We start from the raw sequence: 15,951 nt of genomic DNA, 5'->3' as shown, positions 1-15,951 counted from the left end.
AGAAAGTCCGTGTGAGCAAAACAAACGACACGAGGTGCGCGAGTGCTGCGGCAGCGCACGAAAACACATAACTCATAACTCATGACCAACGGAAAAAAGAGAGAGGGAGCTGCTGCGGCCGCCGATCGCAAAGAGCGCCGCGCCGTCCATTAAGTTTTTGGACGATTGATCGCGCTCCGACACGGCCAGCGATGGCAAAGTGCGAGATCCGCAGTGACGATCGCGATAAATTTCTAATGCTCTCTGCTGACCTCCCTCCGACTCGCGCTTGCGCCACTACGCAGAGATGGTTTTCGACGCTTTTCAACATTTTCAGTGTCCTTTGGTCGAGCGCGCGGCGCTCTCGTATCGTACGCGAATGCAAGCGACAGCCGGCGTCGATGCGAAAATGAGGCTCTCGCACGTCGCTGCCCGTCAATTTGCCGTTCGACGGTAAGCGGCTTTGGTATTGCGACGACGATTTCAGTGACGCGCGCCGCTATAGAAAATCCACTGTACAGCTCGGATCTTTAGCATTAGAGAGTTTTTTCCTTGCGCGGACTCCTCGCGGCTACCGTTGTTATCGGTCATCTGCGCGCCATATTTCACGGCCTATCGGCGCAGCCCGAGCTGCTCCTCCTTCGCCCTAGAGAGAAACCTTTCTCGACCGACCCGAGTGCACATTGGCGCTGCGGCGATCCTCTTGCTCTCCGCGTGCATGTGCGCAGCGTGCTTTATATATATATATATATATATATATATATATATATATATATATATATATATATATATATATAACTACCTAGCTAACGTTACCCCAGGCGGATGCATGCTTACGCGCGATGCATCAACCTACCTATGGCCTACCGGACATTATAAAAACATATTTACCCGCCCCTTTCCGCCGCTCTCTCTCTCTCTCTCTCTCTCTCTCTCTCTTTGCACTGGGATATCTTTCAGAGGGGGCCCAAGTTCTTAGTTAAGTAACAGCTTTTCCCGCGACCAAATGGAACACGCATTATGTGGTTTGCAGTCTCTCCCCGCACACTTCGAGTTGTACTTTACGCTGATTCTCTCTCTTTCTCTCTCTCCACACGTGTTTCGCCTTTTTATCGCGCTATTTCTGCTCTGTTTACGACCCATTTATATTGGTTTTCCTAGATATTATTCACAATTTTTTACCTGCGGCCTTTCCGGCTGCTACGCTTTCCGCGCCCTTTCTCGTATGAAATATACACCCGACAGCGTACGTGTCTCTCCTCTACGCGTGTAAATATGGTGAAACATTGCTTACCTGAAACAAGCAGAGCAAGAATAATCGTTAATTAATTTTCGTCGCGAGAGTTGGTTATTTTAATATAAAAACCAGATAAAATATGGATCGCAGAGGCGAGAGTAAAATTTTGAAAGGGGGCTGCGAGCGGAGGAGAAGCCATCGGAAAAAGATCTGCTCTCGATATCCGAGTACGTAACACTCCCGCGGCCGAATCGTCCAAGCGCATCTCGCTATACATCCGCGAGGATATCTTGCGCAAGCAAGAGAAGAGAGCAGCAGCCGCCTCGGCAGTAGCCACGATGAATCATCGCAGCTCGCGCTTCAGCTCGCTTCTCTTTCCCTCGTTCAGCCGTTGACGGATGAAGTGAGCCTCTCGAGGCCTTCAAAGTGTTGCCGTGGCACGCGGAAAAAAATCTTAAAAATCGCATAAACAAATGGCCTAGCATCGCTTCAGGCCTCGGCTGTACGGCTCGAGTACGAATCTACTAGCGCGACTCCTCCTTCGCTGCCGCTCACGAGCGTCTATCTTTACTTTTACGCGCGCGATCGCACAATTCGCCCTCGGCTAATTCGTTGCCGCTTTTGCATTATACTTTTTTTCCTCTCTTATGCTCCTAGCAACAACATCTTCGTAATTAATGGCTTGCCTCTGGTGGCATTTTTCCTTGCGCTTGCGCTCGATAATGATCAGCATTGACTTAGAGCATTATTCTTTTGAAAGCCAACGAAAACAAAGCGCCGTGTGAATTATTTAACCAACGTCCAAATAAATATCTCTCTGCGTTACCATTCGTCATCGTCTCCGCATCTTTTTTCTAGCCTCCGCTTAACACGATCTCGGCAAATGCATATCTCAGCGAGACAAAAACCAAAACCAAAACCAAAAGAAAAACAAAGTAGGCGCGCAAGGAATTCGCAGACGCTATATTTTATCCTTGAATTTTCGAGTATCCGCAAAAAACAGAGCAAGGGTCCGTGTGAAAATTGCTCTAACATATAGCTAATAACAGTGCTGTCAACGTTTATGACGCGAAATGTGAGTTTGTCTCTTTTTCTCTTTTTATCGGAAGGTTAAGCCTCGCTCGTATGCAGCGAATATTACCGGATTCTCGCTTCAAATCGAGCACATATATTATGCTTTTTATTATTTGTATTGGCAATACTGCTGATGGAAATGGATAATCTTGCCTGTGGCCTGCTCTTTCTCTTTATTTTGCTGGCAAAATCACGCCGTAAAAAGCTTCATCTACATAAATACTTTGACAGCGCGGCGCTCACGGATGAAAGTGAACAAGATATTTATGAAAAGTTGGAAATAAACGACGATTAAATTACTCGTTATATGTATATCTTTTTTCAAGATTATGTTTCCCGAAACGTTAAAAACCGAATCTCAATCAGAATCCGTCTTTACTTTTTTGCGTGGTCATTTCAATGATTTATTATTCAGTGTTGGCTTTGTGGCAAGAGACAATATTTGCCGCCGCTAAGTGCTCATATAAAACCCAAACAATCGTCAATGAAATTAAATAAACATTTAAACAGACAAAAAGAGAAGGCAACATCGGTCCGATTTGAATGAAGCTCTTATTGATTTTTAATTCCAGCGCGACATGCAAAGCTTTCATTTGCATGAGAGTAGCAGAGCTTGGTCACGAAAAAAAGCACACACGCACGGGCAGAGGGGGTCGTATTGCAGCTCGGCGGCGAGCAAATTAAATTTTTCGCCCAGGAAATTATTGTTGGGGCCGAGAGTAGCTGCGCTTTTTCGCTGATACACAGGAGCGTTTCCGTAGAGGACACTTTCTGCAGGCTGCATCCGTTTTTAAACGATGTCATTTGGCGCGTTTGATGGAGGGGGGAGGGGCGCCCGGACCCTTCCCCTCGCCGCCGATACGTCCTCGAGTTTTGCCTACGTTACTACGTGCGGTCATGCTCGGCAGTGCATCTCTTACAAAGTACTTTGCCGGACCCGCGCACATTTCGTACCTTTTTCACAACACTACACAATGCTCCGCATCTAAATGACTTGGAATCATGACGCTGCCAAGCGGATTTCGCCGAGTTAATGGCGATCGCGCGAATTTTGAAAGGCTTTCAAAGCTGCGATAAAATTTATAACATGTTGGCTTTTTTCCGTGTTCACTCAACCAAATTCAGTACGGGCTGGCGGACGCGCAATATATATTCCAATTCCCGACGGCTCGATCCGCCTATGTTTTGGAGCTACATAAAACAAAAATAATAAACGGACCGGATGACATGTGGTAGCCCTTGCATCGCGAGAATCTATAAACGGGCGTGTAACTTCCAAAGTATAGGGATGTGATAACGCGATAATCATTGACGAAGGAAGGAAGGAAGGAAGGAAGGAAGGATGGACTCAAAGCCATACAGTCCTGCCGACTGAACGCGTAGAAGCTATACAATTATCGTAGCATCTCTATTCGGTCGGCCTTCTCAGTCCACGATGGGCGCAAATGAAAGGGCACTTTTTGGCATATTTATAACGCTCAGATCCTTCGTCCGAAAAGAATGATCCATTGAGATCTTTATTCTTTCTTTATGCGCGCCCAACTCTGGACGCTTGTTCGGCGCTGCTGACGAATCGTCTTCAATTAATTCTCTTTGCTGGCTCTGTTGTTCGCTCTTCTCTGGCAACTGGCATTTCATAGTTTGACCGCGTTCTCGCTTCGATCTCAATGTTTTGACCGTTCGCCAGTTGATAGATAATGCGTTATGTTCGACAATTGACGATAGCCGCGCACCCGAGAGACGAAAAGAAAATGTTGGCAGCTCGTCGTCGCACACGACCGGCAAAGTTTGTCGATCTTGGCTCGCTCGCTCGAAAATAGCAAGTACACAGACAGAGAAACGAGCGAGGGACAGGCTCGGTTAGCCTGCAGCGACATTCAATTCGGTAAATTACAGCGTATGCATCGCACGCAACGACGATCGCGTATTAAGCCGCTGCCAAGCGGGAGGAGGAAGAGAAGATGTGCTCGGCAGAGAAATTGCCTGGTATGGCTCTTCGCGCAGGCCACGCAAACTGAGCTCGCGTCTCTTCTTCTTCCTCTTCTCGTAGGAAATTTCAAGGCGAGAGAGAGAGAGAGAAAGCACCTCCGGCGATGTGGCATTGTTGTGCCAAGACTGCGCCGCGCACTTCGGCTTATCCTGCAGATTGACCCGCGCGACATCTCTTTTTCTTCTCCTACTCTCTCCGAGTCTAGTAGCGAGTGCCACTCTCCGTCTGCTCGTTTTGCGGCAAGCACTGTTAAAGAGCGAGCTTCGGGCTTTGACCGGCGGAATTCGCAAACGACCTTCGAGTGGGCTACAGTCCCATACCAAGGTGAAGAGGCTCAAGAAGCGTCTGCCAGATTCGCATTTCAAATTATGTGCGCGCGGAGATTCGCCTTCCCTTACTGCTCTGCTTTGTCCCGTGTCTGCGTATGTTTACTGCCAAGTTTGCTATGCGTATTACGTGACGCGATTGTTGTCGAGGACCTCCTCCTCGACGACGCTAAACTTTCGTCGTTTAGCATTCGTTTAGCATTCGAAAGGAAAATGCGAAGACAGGCCGGTACGTAATGGCACTTGCCCGTGATAAATTGCGAACACAAGTACGCCGCGTTGTATGCAAAAGCGTTTTTAAAAAGTGCGATAAACTGCCGGAGGGCAGTGTGTCACCAGAAACAAAAAGCCGAGGAAAAATCCAGCGACACTCAAAGATCCATTGACTGCCGATAAAAAGTGAAGTGAAGCCGCTGGCTCTTTTACACGTCCGCCGCCGTGCGCCACCGGCTGCGCTTAAAGAGCCAACAGCACGCTGCCGCCGCCACCGTGCTACTGCAATTTTCAAGGTGTTACCCGAGAAAGAGAGCTCGGCTAGCTCGGCTCAAATATTCCCGTTCAATGAAAACTATCGGGGCTATAAATTGGCTTCGCGGCGTATTTCTTTCTCTCTCTCTCTCTCTCCTACGCTCCTATATTCATTTTTTTTTCTATCCGTCAAACTTATTCTCATTGCTTTTCCCTTCTTGAAAAAACGCATCTACTTTGAATACCCGGATTGAAATATCGAAACATAAATTCCCTCCCTGATCTCGCGTAAATCTCCGCGCGATAGCGCCACAAGCTCTCTTTCTCTCTCTCTCGCTTGCGTTTCTTTTTACCGATACCTTGATCGATATGACTGAGGCTGAACGGCAGAGAGCCATACGCAAGCACAGAAATGAATGTCGAAACTTTTGTAATCGAATGCTAACAAGCTCTACTCCTCTTTCCGATCAAGTCTACACAATCGCCCGATACGCCATCTCCGTTCTCTCTCGTTCTGATCTGCGGGCAAAAAATATTCCGTCGACTGCAACTGCGGATCCCGGTAGCGGACTTTGAGGGGCTGCAATTGATATTTTACAGCGGCGCGTACATAAAAGTGCTTACGATAAAGCGCGGCTAAAAGACGAGCATAAATAAAAAAAGCAGGTTGCGATATAAAGATCGGACGGTAGCGCGCGTTAATGAAAGTCGTTAATCCGGTAAGAGAGGGAAAGAGCTTAACGAGTTTTCAGAAAGTAAGGTAAAAGAGAGTTGGGTTTGTTATCATGGCTTTCTCCGTTTCTTTTTTTCTTCTTTCCTGAGAGGGAGGCCGTGTATTTAAAATTAATTCAGGCGCCGTACAGCGCCCTAATAAACTGCCGCCGGCTAGCAAGGTTATACCTCTGCGTTTCGCTGTCTTTTGGAAAGAGCTGGCTGCGTAGTAATACACCCGTAAGTCACGTACACATACATCCGCGTTTGATAACGCGAGCACGTAGCCCCCCCCCCTCTCTCTCTGTTCTGCAAGCGGTCTTAGTTCGCGAGAGACACGCTCCACCGAAAGTTTCTGTTCGAGCCATCCAGAAAGACGATACGATGATGCGACAAATCGTCCTTACAACCGGTCAACTCACGGACGTCGACCAGCACCGCCTTGTATACCTTCACGCTCCGTTGGTTTTTCTTTTCTTCGACAATCTTCGATATGTGCTCGACGTTGATAGCCGTGCGCGCGCGCGGTGCTTTTGCTCTCTGCATGCCGCGCGTTCATCAATTGATTAGAGCGAGAGAGACAAAGCGTCAGAACAGATCACTATAGACGATCGCGGACGAAGCGGCTGCTTTGTCGGCGGCTATATATTCCCTCCTCGCGGGACGTCAAAAAGGCAACGACAGCAGCGAGAGTTGTCGAGCGACCTCTACAGCGCACATGGTATTTGCCATCATCATCCTTCGCAGCTCATCCGTGCGATGGGAAGAGGGGGATCGCTAGCTACAGAAGAGCAGAGGGTTATCTCACCTCTATGCTCGAACTCGCGAGTAGCCCCAAGGAGAATCCGGCCGCGTTATTAGCTAATGGAGGCAAAATCCAGAGCTGGCGCAGCGCCCACCCTCCACGACTACTTCATTTGCTCGCCGCTCTCTCACCTGCAAAGCTCCGAGCTGTCTGCGCCCCGGATTAAGCTCCCGCTCCCAGCAACGCTTAATATCTCCATTCCCGCATACTAGCCATCTCTTTTTCAATTTGTCCGTTGACCCGCGCGTCGTACCCCTGGAAGCAGCGACTCGCCCCAGGCTGCCTGGCATCCACTGGCCGATGACTTGACAACGCCGTGTCATCCGGCCAAATATGACGCATAGCTTTCGCTGGAGGTATATCGCAGTCATCTCCTGTCCCGCACGCGTAAATGCCGACTCACAGCCACGACAAGCGACACTCCTCCATTGCGGATGGATGGCCGCCGCTCGCATTTAGCCTAATCGACTATTAGGCAAATAAACTGGCGTGACGCAAAGCCGCGCGAGGAGGAGGATGCACGTCCAACGGCGTTTACCTAGGATCATATTTGGCGTTGATCCCGGACAGCGTCACCGTGGAGCGGGGCTCACTGATTAGCCAAGCTCCGGCGCGGCGGCGGCGGCGGCGGCGGTTCGACAGCTCGAGCCTGAGAAAGCGATCCACTGCCGCGAGCCAGCCGAGGTGCACTTAGCTAGGTGCGCCGCCGCTGCTGCTGCTGGCGCTGCTGCGCATTAAGCACTTGTCTCGCCGAGGCGAGAGAGACGCGACACGCGATATCCATTGTCTCGAGTGCCGAGAGGCCTTCGCACCTCGCTTTCCGAATGCCGTTGCTCCGCGCTGCCGCGCCGCGCACGCCTGCGTGATTGATGACTTTCGCGCGCGTCTCCTGCTTTGATTGTACTGCTCGGCTGCGCCTCTTTGTTCTCGGCTCGGATTCTTCTTTGGCCGTGTTCGCGTGTAATGGCGCTTCCGAGGGCCAACTGTATTGCGGGCGCAGATTGACACTTGGCTGGCTGTCGCAAAAACGGGCCTTTTGCGCGCATGTGTGTCCGGGGCGAGTCGGCCGGGGTAAAACGAGATAGCCCCGTTAGCCATTGATAAAGCGCGCGTCCCTCGCGCAGCGCCCGAGCCTCCTGAAAACTGTGGAGCCTCGCTCGTAAATCTGGTTCTATTTATTACGTAATAATCCATTGCGCAATTCGTTGCGCCTATAATCCGGTTCGTCGGAAACAAATCTGCGTTGATTAAGCGGACGCGTTACGGTGCCCCATCCGCGGGCTATATCCGCTTACGTCATTTGCCGAACTACGCCACGAGCATTTGCTGAAATACAAAGCGCAAAGCAGTTTTCACGCTTGGCCAGAGGCAGATGGATACGTGCCTTGCGGTCGCAAACAAAAGAGCTCCTCCTGAATATCGTTATTCTAAGCAACGCGAGCAAGGTTATTCGATTGCGCGCCTTTGCAACGCGAGGCTCTAATACATTTATCTATCTCGCGCACCATGCCGAGGCTGGCTTGAGTACACGTATATTCTGGGGCTACGATCGGCTGTGTGCGTGCGAGCGTGGCACTAATCTGTTTGCCGGCTTAAGCGCGAATGACAACAATTTCGAGCACGTAAACGAAATTTGGCACTTGTTGAGCGGGGACGCTGTAAAGCTATATACTTCAGAGAAACGGAGTAAGAAAGAGGCAGTGGGAGGGGACGGCGTAACCGGAAGCTCGCAGGGCTGCTGTTGCGTCAAGTAGACGAATGCGCGCGCGATCCTAACCAAAGCTACGTAGCTGCTACTATTCGTTAGTGCAATTACATCGCGGGGGTGAGCTCCAGAATGAATAGCCGCGCAGGAGCGAGCTCGTTTTTCAGAGTTGGGCTTGTCTCTCTCTCTCTCTCTCTCTCTCTGTTTGCGAAGTCGTTCCTTAAGGGGGCAAAAAGGGCTACGAGGAAATTTCGAGCTCGTTATAAGCGCGAAAAAAGGATCGCCGCCGCGATGTAGCAGTAGGCCAATGGAAAAAAGCTCGCCGCGAGGAAGCGAACAATGGGCCCCGCAGAGCAGCACGCTGCTGCTCAGGTGGCGGCAAACAATGGCTCTACTAGCCGGGAAAGGCCTGTTCGCTACTCTACATACGTCCCCATTAAAGCAGTAAGCTACACGCATTATAATTCGTCGCATCGCCGCAGCAGCCCAGCGCAGCTCCGCTCGTGCACCTCTTGCACACGTGTACATGCGCAATATCTAGCACGTGGCTCGTCTGTGTGTGTGTGTGTGTGTGTGTCGGTAAATACAATATCGCCGTCGCGCTGCAGCTGAATAAGGCTCTGCTCTGCTATGCACTGAGGAGCCTATATGCTTCGGTACACGAACCAAGAGCGCGAGAGAGTGCAAACCCGGAGATAGTAAATATGCGATAGTATATAAAACCGAGGGAGCCACCTCTCCCTTCCACGGCCGGCCTCGGTCTGCGCCGCGCTGCCGGCTCTGGCCGACGACGCCGCGTTTGTGTTTACACGCGTGCAGTAATTGATACGGCAGCGTGCAGCGCACGAGAGAGGAGCAGCGATCCTCCCGCTCGCTGGCTGCTGCCGTTTTTCAGAGTTTTTCGCTCGCCGCGAACAATGCGCGGCAGCCGGCGTTAAATATAAGCCGCCGCCGTCGAGTTGAAATCGATGGTCGTCTTAGATACAGATCGAATTATTAGATGTACCGCTGGCGTGGCAGCTACTGGCGAAATGGCAATTACGGCGCGCGCAACGCCGCCACCAAGGAGACGTTTTCTTCTTTGGAGATCGCTGCCAAAGATAAGCGCGCTCCGTCACGCCATTCGAGCTCGGAAGCATTCGAGAAGCGAGCACGCTGCCGACGAAATTATTTAAAATAACAAGCTTGAAATTCAAACTGCGCCCACGAGCAAGAAAGAGAGGACGTTCTCGGGAAGCGAGCGAGAGTGCGGCCATTAGAGGAACATGCCAATATATGCAAATTCAAAAGTATATACGTAGCCTCTCTCGAGTGCGACTTTTCTTCGCGGCGATCGGCAGAGAGACTCGCGTGTGCGGCAAACTCTCTTATACATAATACATAGCGGAGACAAACCTATATTTACCTAATTTATATGAACGAGAGGGAGACAATCGTAGCGGCAGACGCAGCTCCTCAGCTAGGCTGTTGTTGCGAGTTCGGTTCCGCTTCTCGGAATAATAGCCGAGAGAGCTGGAGAGAGAAGTGCTGCTGCTACGCTCTCTCGCGATAAATTACGCGCGAGGAATCCCGAGGGTAGGGTGGAGAGGCGGTTATGCTGGCGGCCGGTAACGAACAGCGCAGCGCTCGCGCGCCAATGACACGACAACGCAAGAGCTTTTGTTCGCTCTCCTCGGCTGCCGCCGAGTCTACGTGTAGCCGCAACGGCGACAGCTCGCTCTGCTCCGGGACGACTTCCTCGACGCATGCCCTCGAGCAAACTCGCGAGTCGCGCGCCTATGCGCGATACGCCCGTGCAGCTCGCTATGCGGCCTTGGATCGCGCGCTGCCCGCCATTCGGGATGTTTGCTCAAGGCTCCTCGCAACAGCAGCGCCCGCGCTCTCTCCTCGTCGATTCGCGCCATTCCAAAGCCTGTTTACCCCGAACTGCAGCTACCAAATTACACCTTGGCAATCTCTCCCATTTGCATTTCTTATGGCCTTTGAAGCTGAACGACCAGTCGGTGAATTGGCACTGGCGGTGAGCTTTCGCAGTACGATCCCGTCGAACAAGTCGAGTTTAATGACCGTTCGGCTCATCGGATTTGCACAATAAGCTCCGGCGAGAGCTACATTTTCCGAGATGGTTTTGCCGGTCGTACTGGAATTAATCAAGCAGCTCGATACGAGAAGATTTTATTCAACCTAGGCCTCCGTCTGGGAGTACAGGAGTAGGCTGCGAGGTAGTGCGAACGCGGAATGTTTTTCCCGACGGTAGGCGGCAGGCCACCCCGAGTCCTCGGCGATCAGTGTTCGGCGGACAAACACAGGTGTCAGCTTGGCTTTATACCTGGCGAGAACCAGCGCTGCAGGCTGTGCACGCGCGGAGTCTATCGATCGGCCCCTAAACAAACGCCACGCGCGTTTCAGTTGCTTGCTCTGCGCAACGCACACGCTCTCTCTCTCGGCTTTATATAGTGCCTATCGCGCTTGCGTAAATCAGAATTATTTGACATGCCCAGCCGTCTGTGCGCGAGCATAACTGCTGCAGGCCTTTCCACGAATAGGTGCTACGTGCCAACTCTCCGCTGCGCGCGCCGAGCTTCCACGTTACGGCGTGTTAATCGACATGCCGTTCACTCACGATGGATGGATTGTCTGTGGCTTTTATTTCTGATTTTACCTTGTCTTCGGGCTGGCCGTGTGTTTGAGCCGATTCGACTTATCACGGCACATTGAACGAGTAGAAAGAGCGGGAGCTTTCGGGGGGGGGGGGGGGGGAAGAAACAAGTCAAAGTTGTTTGGTTAAAGTATCTGGAAAGATCGACGACGATCGTACGAGTGGAGGATCGAGCCTGCGCGGAGAAAGATAGTCGAATTTCAGGGCAAATAGGCGACCGCGTGGAGCTTGCAGCAGTGTAAACCGCGGCCGATCCATAGTCCAGCGATTCGGTCCGGCGATTCGGTGCACGTCGAATGGACCTTTAAAGAAGCGTCGAGGAGAAGAGCAAACACTGGCATGCGCAGAGAACGACAGCAGCAGCAGCAGCAGCAGCAGCAGCACTGTTCGCCCCTTGACATTTGCTTTTGCAGCGCAAGCAGCTTTGTCTCTCGGCCACTTGCTGCTGGGCCTCGTTTCTCTTGGGTGCGCCCACTCGCCTGACTGCAGACAACGAGTTTCCACATTTTCAAGTGTGCAGTGGCCAAGTTTTGCGCGCTTAACGAGCGGAGAGGTTCATTAATGGCCGCCGATCAGGAGCGAAGCCACGCCGGCTAGCTGGTTTTCTCGGAGAAATACCCTGTGTAGGACAAGCTCTCAAAGCGAAAGCTCCCGTTCTCCCGTTTTACGAGCAACAAAAAAAAATAGCCTCTCCTTAGAGCTTTATCCCGTGAAAGACAAGCTATCTAAAACGAGTGCGGAGAACAGGCTATTCAGCGCGCCAAAGCCGATTCGCCAAAGGCCCGAGCGGCGAAACAAAGTAACCGCGCCGCCGCGCACGCCGCGCGCAATATCTCGACAAACACGCGACTCGCAGCTGCGGTGCGCGGCTGCACAACTTTGTGCGCGAGTATACGGGGGATAAGATAGCGCGCCGCGCGGAATTACGCTGCGAACCGATATAGCTGCTGCCGTCGCCGTTGCGCTGCTAGCGTAATATAATTGTAAACAAGCGCGTTCGTGCTATCGTAATTAATGGCGATTGCGAGCTCTCTCTCTCTCTCTCTCTCTCCCTCTTTCTCTTTCGCTGCATCGCCCGCGCCGTCGCCGCGTCGCGTATGGCGCCGCAAATTATGCAACAAACGATACGTACACGAGGCAGCAAGGCGGCGGCAGCGCAAAATTCCCCGCGCGACTGATTAATCTCTTCGGCAATTTGTTGCTTCGCGGCTTTTTGCGCTGCGATAGTTCGCAGGCTCGCCGTAGCTCTTTTATTTTTTGCACGTCCCGTGTCGCGTCCTCGTTTCGTAATTTTCAACGTCGCTTATTTTTCACCCGCTGATTTTGCCTGTCGCGCGCTAATATTGACCCGACAGCTATCTCTCTCCCTTTTTATCACCGCGCGCAACTACTAGCTCGCACGCCTGCGTTTCTACGGACTTTATCGCGTACTTTAGTCGAATTACGTCGTCAGAGAAAATTTGTTATTCGCTCCTCGTGAAAAATAAAGCAAGTTTAGCAAGGCTAGGCGCGCCGCGTAAGCTCGCTGAACAACGTGGTTGCGCGCATCCAATGCCCATCGTCGAAGCGAAAGAGTCATTCAACTGCTAAGTGAATCGTCGAAGGTCAAGCGGCACGACTGCCGAGGAGCTGAAAAAGGACGAGCCGACATGGCCGAGCGAGCGCGAAGACGCGTACGCGCAGTCGTACACCAGCGAGCGGGATAATGCGAGGAGGCACGCGCGCAAAGTGGCTCGAGACGTAAAAATGCGATCAACGCCGAGTGCGCGCTGGCGCTCGGGGGTCGAGAGCGATCGAGACGTCAGCGCGCGCTCGCGCAACCGAGGGATTACATTTAATTAGGCGTCAAGTCGTTAACCGATCGAGCCGTCGGCAATATCTCGCGCCGATCCGTGACGCGCGGCCATCGTCGCGGCATCCTCGGTGCGGGCCCTCTCGCTTTTCCTTTTCGTCGGCCGCCGACTCTTTCGCGAGCAACACTGCTTGCACGCGCGCGCGATTCTCGGATATAGTCATCAGGCGCGGCTCAACTTTGAGCGGAGTTTTTCGCAAACCACTTTCAAGTTCGCGCGACTCGCTATTGTTGCGTGGCAGTCGACGAGAGCCGAAGCGAATCGATAAATACAGAAAGAACAATTAGATCGTGGGCGGCAGGTAGATTTATTCGACGAGAGCAGGCTAAACGAGCTCGCTCGGGCGTAAACTAGTCGCCACCTTCGTCCGGCTTTCGTTCTCTCTCTCGCTTGGCGTTTGTTTGCCTTTGGTTATCTCAAGCCCGTAGCTCGTTGCGCGCAGCTCGGGGGACCCGTGTGGAAAAAGGACGCCGACGCTTATCGGGCGCCCGGCAAATATTTTCAGGCGGCCCGCCGACGTGAAAACAAGCCAGAGTCACGGCAAATAGGTGGGACGATGCGCGTACCTGCTACGGTGAGAGTGGCGTTGCGGCTGGTCGCGCTGCCCGCCGAGTTCTTGGCGACGCACCAGTACACGCCCCCGTCCTGCTCCTTCTTGCCGTGGGTGACCCTCAGGAAGAAGAGCGAGCCCGTCGGCAGCAGCACTCGGTGCGAGTCCAGCGGCGACGTCTGCACGAGCTCGCCGTCCTTGTACCACTCGATCTCGGGCTTGGGCTTGCCCTCGGCCTTGCAGTTCAGCGTGACCGGCTCGTGCTTCGCCACCGTTATGTCGCTCGGGTGCTCCGTGATGCGTGGTGATCGGAATTGTCCTGCGAACACAATCGTAAACACAATGATCGAGTCGCCGAGATAGGAGTGCGCTCGGAAGCAGAGGCCTGCTGCTGCAATGCAGACCGGCTGAATTGCGGAGTCGTAAAGAAGGCCAGCAAAACAAGTGGCAGGCGGCGGAGGCGCAGTCGATAAGATTCGCATGCGAGCGAGAACTCCGCCGGCCTCGCCTCGTCCCTCCCAATCAAAACTTGGCAGACACGCGGCGAATGAAACATTCATTGCTTCCCGCGCGCACGAGCACACACGCGCCTTGCCCCGCTCGGCCTCGCCAATTACCAAACATTTATTGCCCCGCACGAAACTCGGCTTAATGCACGTCACGATTGCAAATCCTCGGCGGCGCCGGCGCGGCCTAGACGGGGACAGCGAGCGCGCGCTCGTAATGAGATTCCTTAATGACGCCCAGAAGATGCACGAGCGATGTAACGCTCGCTCTTTTCGAGGCGCGATGACCGGCGCTGCGCTGTCATTTGCATTCCGGGCCTCTGTCCGCGAAAAAGCAAAATGCCAAAAGACGAGTTTCAATTAATTGCAGCGCGCGAGCGACAATCCACGAGCAGCTAATGCAGACATTAATCAACGGCTGTCAAGTTAATCGCGATCGATCGCACGCGATAAAGCGCACGCACGCTCGAGTTGATGCGCAGGCATGCGACTGTCCAGAAGGATCGCGGGCGCATTGCCTGGTGCGCTTGCACCGGCTATTTACCATTCGCGCGCGCCACCATGTTTCCTCTCGAGCAATTCTCATCGCGGCGCGCCGCCGATAGAGCGGCTAAAGAGTCGCGCTTTTTCTGGCTCAATGGGACGCCACCTCGCGAGCTCGAACTTGCTTTGAAACGCGCGACCTTCCCAACTGGACGCCTGATTTATGCTCTATATGTTTTATTTGCGCGTGGCCGCGCTTTTTTATTCGACCTGGAGGATTTACGTGGGTGCACCGACACCGATAATAGTCATGTTGAAGCAACGAGAAAGAGAAAGAGAGTCAAGAAATGAGATGTAAATGCAGACGAGTAAATCTTCGGGTACCTTAATGGGCAGCCTTCGGCCAAGACAATAACACTGTTATTTTTGCCAGACAAACTCGCCCTACACCATCGACTCATGACGAGTTAGAGTTTAGCATTACTGCGTTTCGTTTTCTTTTCGCAGATGCTAATCATTCAATATTTCATTTCCTGCAAGAGAGGAATTTGAAATTCCCCCTTCCGGCCATTGCTAGACGAAAGAAAAAAAAGTTGTCGCGCGCACGACGACAAGCCAGAATATGACTCGCGCGAACGCAAGGCTATGTTTTATGCATATGCAGTACTGAATAAAATGCGATTACACAGTTCCTTTGAATCGACGTGTCGCCTCGTTCTCGTTCTCGCTCTCTCTCTCTCTCTCTCTCTCTCTCTCTCTCTCTCTCTCTCTCTCTCTCTCTCTCTCTCTCTCTCTCTTTAACGCGAGCTTTTAAGTGAGGTGAAAAAGAAAGAGCGCGTCTAGGATTTTCGCACGCGCTTCGCGCGTATGCGCGTGTGTCGATGCTGGGCGTGCGCTGTTTTTTCTTCCTTGGCGCAGCAGAGCAGCGGAGCAGCAGACGAAAAAGGAAGGCCGCGACGCGAATGTACGTTGCGTTGAACCAACTTTTTAGCCGCGCCATAAGCACGAGAGAAAGAGAAGATCGCTCGGCGTGGGCGTAGCTTGATTTTTAATTGTAGCTCGCGAGTGTAAAAGCTTTCTCTCTGTCGCTTTTTACACTCAGCCTTGCGGGCGTTTGCTTTACGCACCGGTACTCGTTCGGAGCGCACGCAGATGTAACGTTAATTCGGCGACAAGTTAATAACTCGGGGCGGCGGCGACGAACGAGTACGTAACACGGGCGCAGTAACGTACACGCAACGTTGCCGCGCGGTCCGCGAGCGCGGCATTGCGACGAGCCGTGGAGGAGATAAAAAGAACGGGAAAAGCACACGTGCACGACGTATCGCCTAACCGTCTAACGTTCGGCGAGCACGTGAGATGCGTCATTAAGAGCCGAGCCCGAGCTACTTGTCCGGGCAGAGCATGAGCGAGCGATAAAGACATTAACCGAAAACGAACAGCGAGCAGATAGGGCCGCTGCGTGCGAAACGCAGGATCACGGGGCAGGGGCCGCTGATGAGAAAATAATTAACGCCGGCTACTACGCTTTCGGAGGGGCGCCACAGACTTCGGCCAGACTTCGGACAGACTTCCGCCATTTGTATCAATTCTCGACGCGCCACG

General features: G+C 52.5%; 1 protein-coding gene across 1 annotated transcript in view; it reads right to left on the bottom strand.

Moving 5' to 3' along the window:
* LOC131664518 (roundabout homolog 2-like) overlaps positions 1–15,951 on the bottom strand; it is a 254,071-nt gene that overhangs the window by 117,481 nt on the left and 120,639 nt on the right. The window contains exon 2 of the mRNA XM_058935691.1: positions 13,374–13,676. Coding sequence (XP_058791674.1) covers positions 13,374–13,676 — 303 coding nt within the window. The remainder of the gene's footprint in view (positions 1–13,373; positions 13,677–15,951) is intronic.

This window comes from Phymastichus coffea, unplaced genomic scaffold (genome assembly GCF_024137745.1).
Source record: "Phymastichus coffea isolate CEN01 unplaced genomic scaffold, Cenicafe_Pcof_1.1 PCOF00003, whole genome shotgun sequence".
NCBI lineage: Eukaryota > Metazoa > Arthropoda > Insecta > Hymenoptera > Eulophidae > Phymastichus > Phymastichus coffea.
This window is presented reverse-complemented; position numbering and strand designations above follow the sequence as displayed.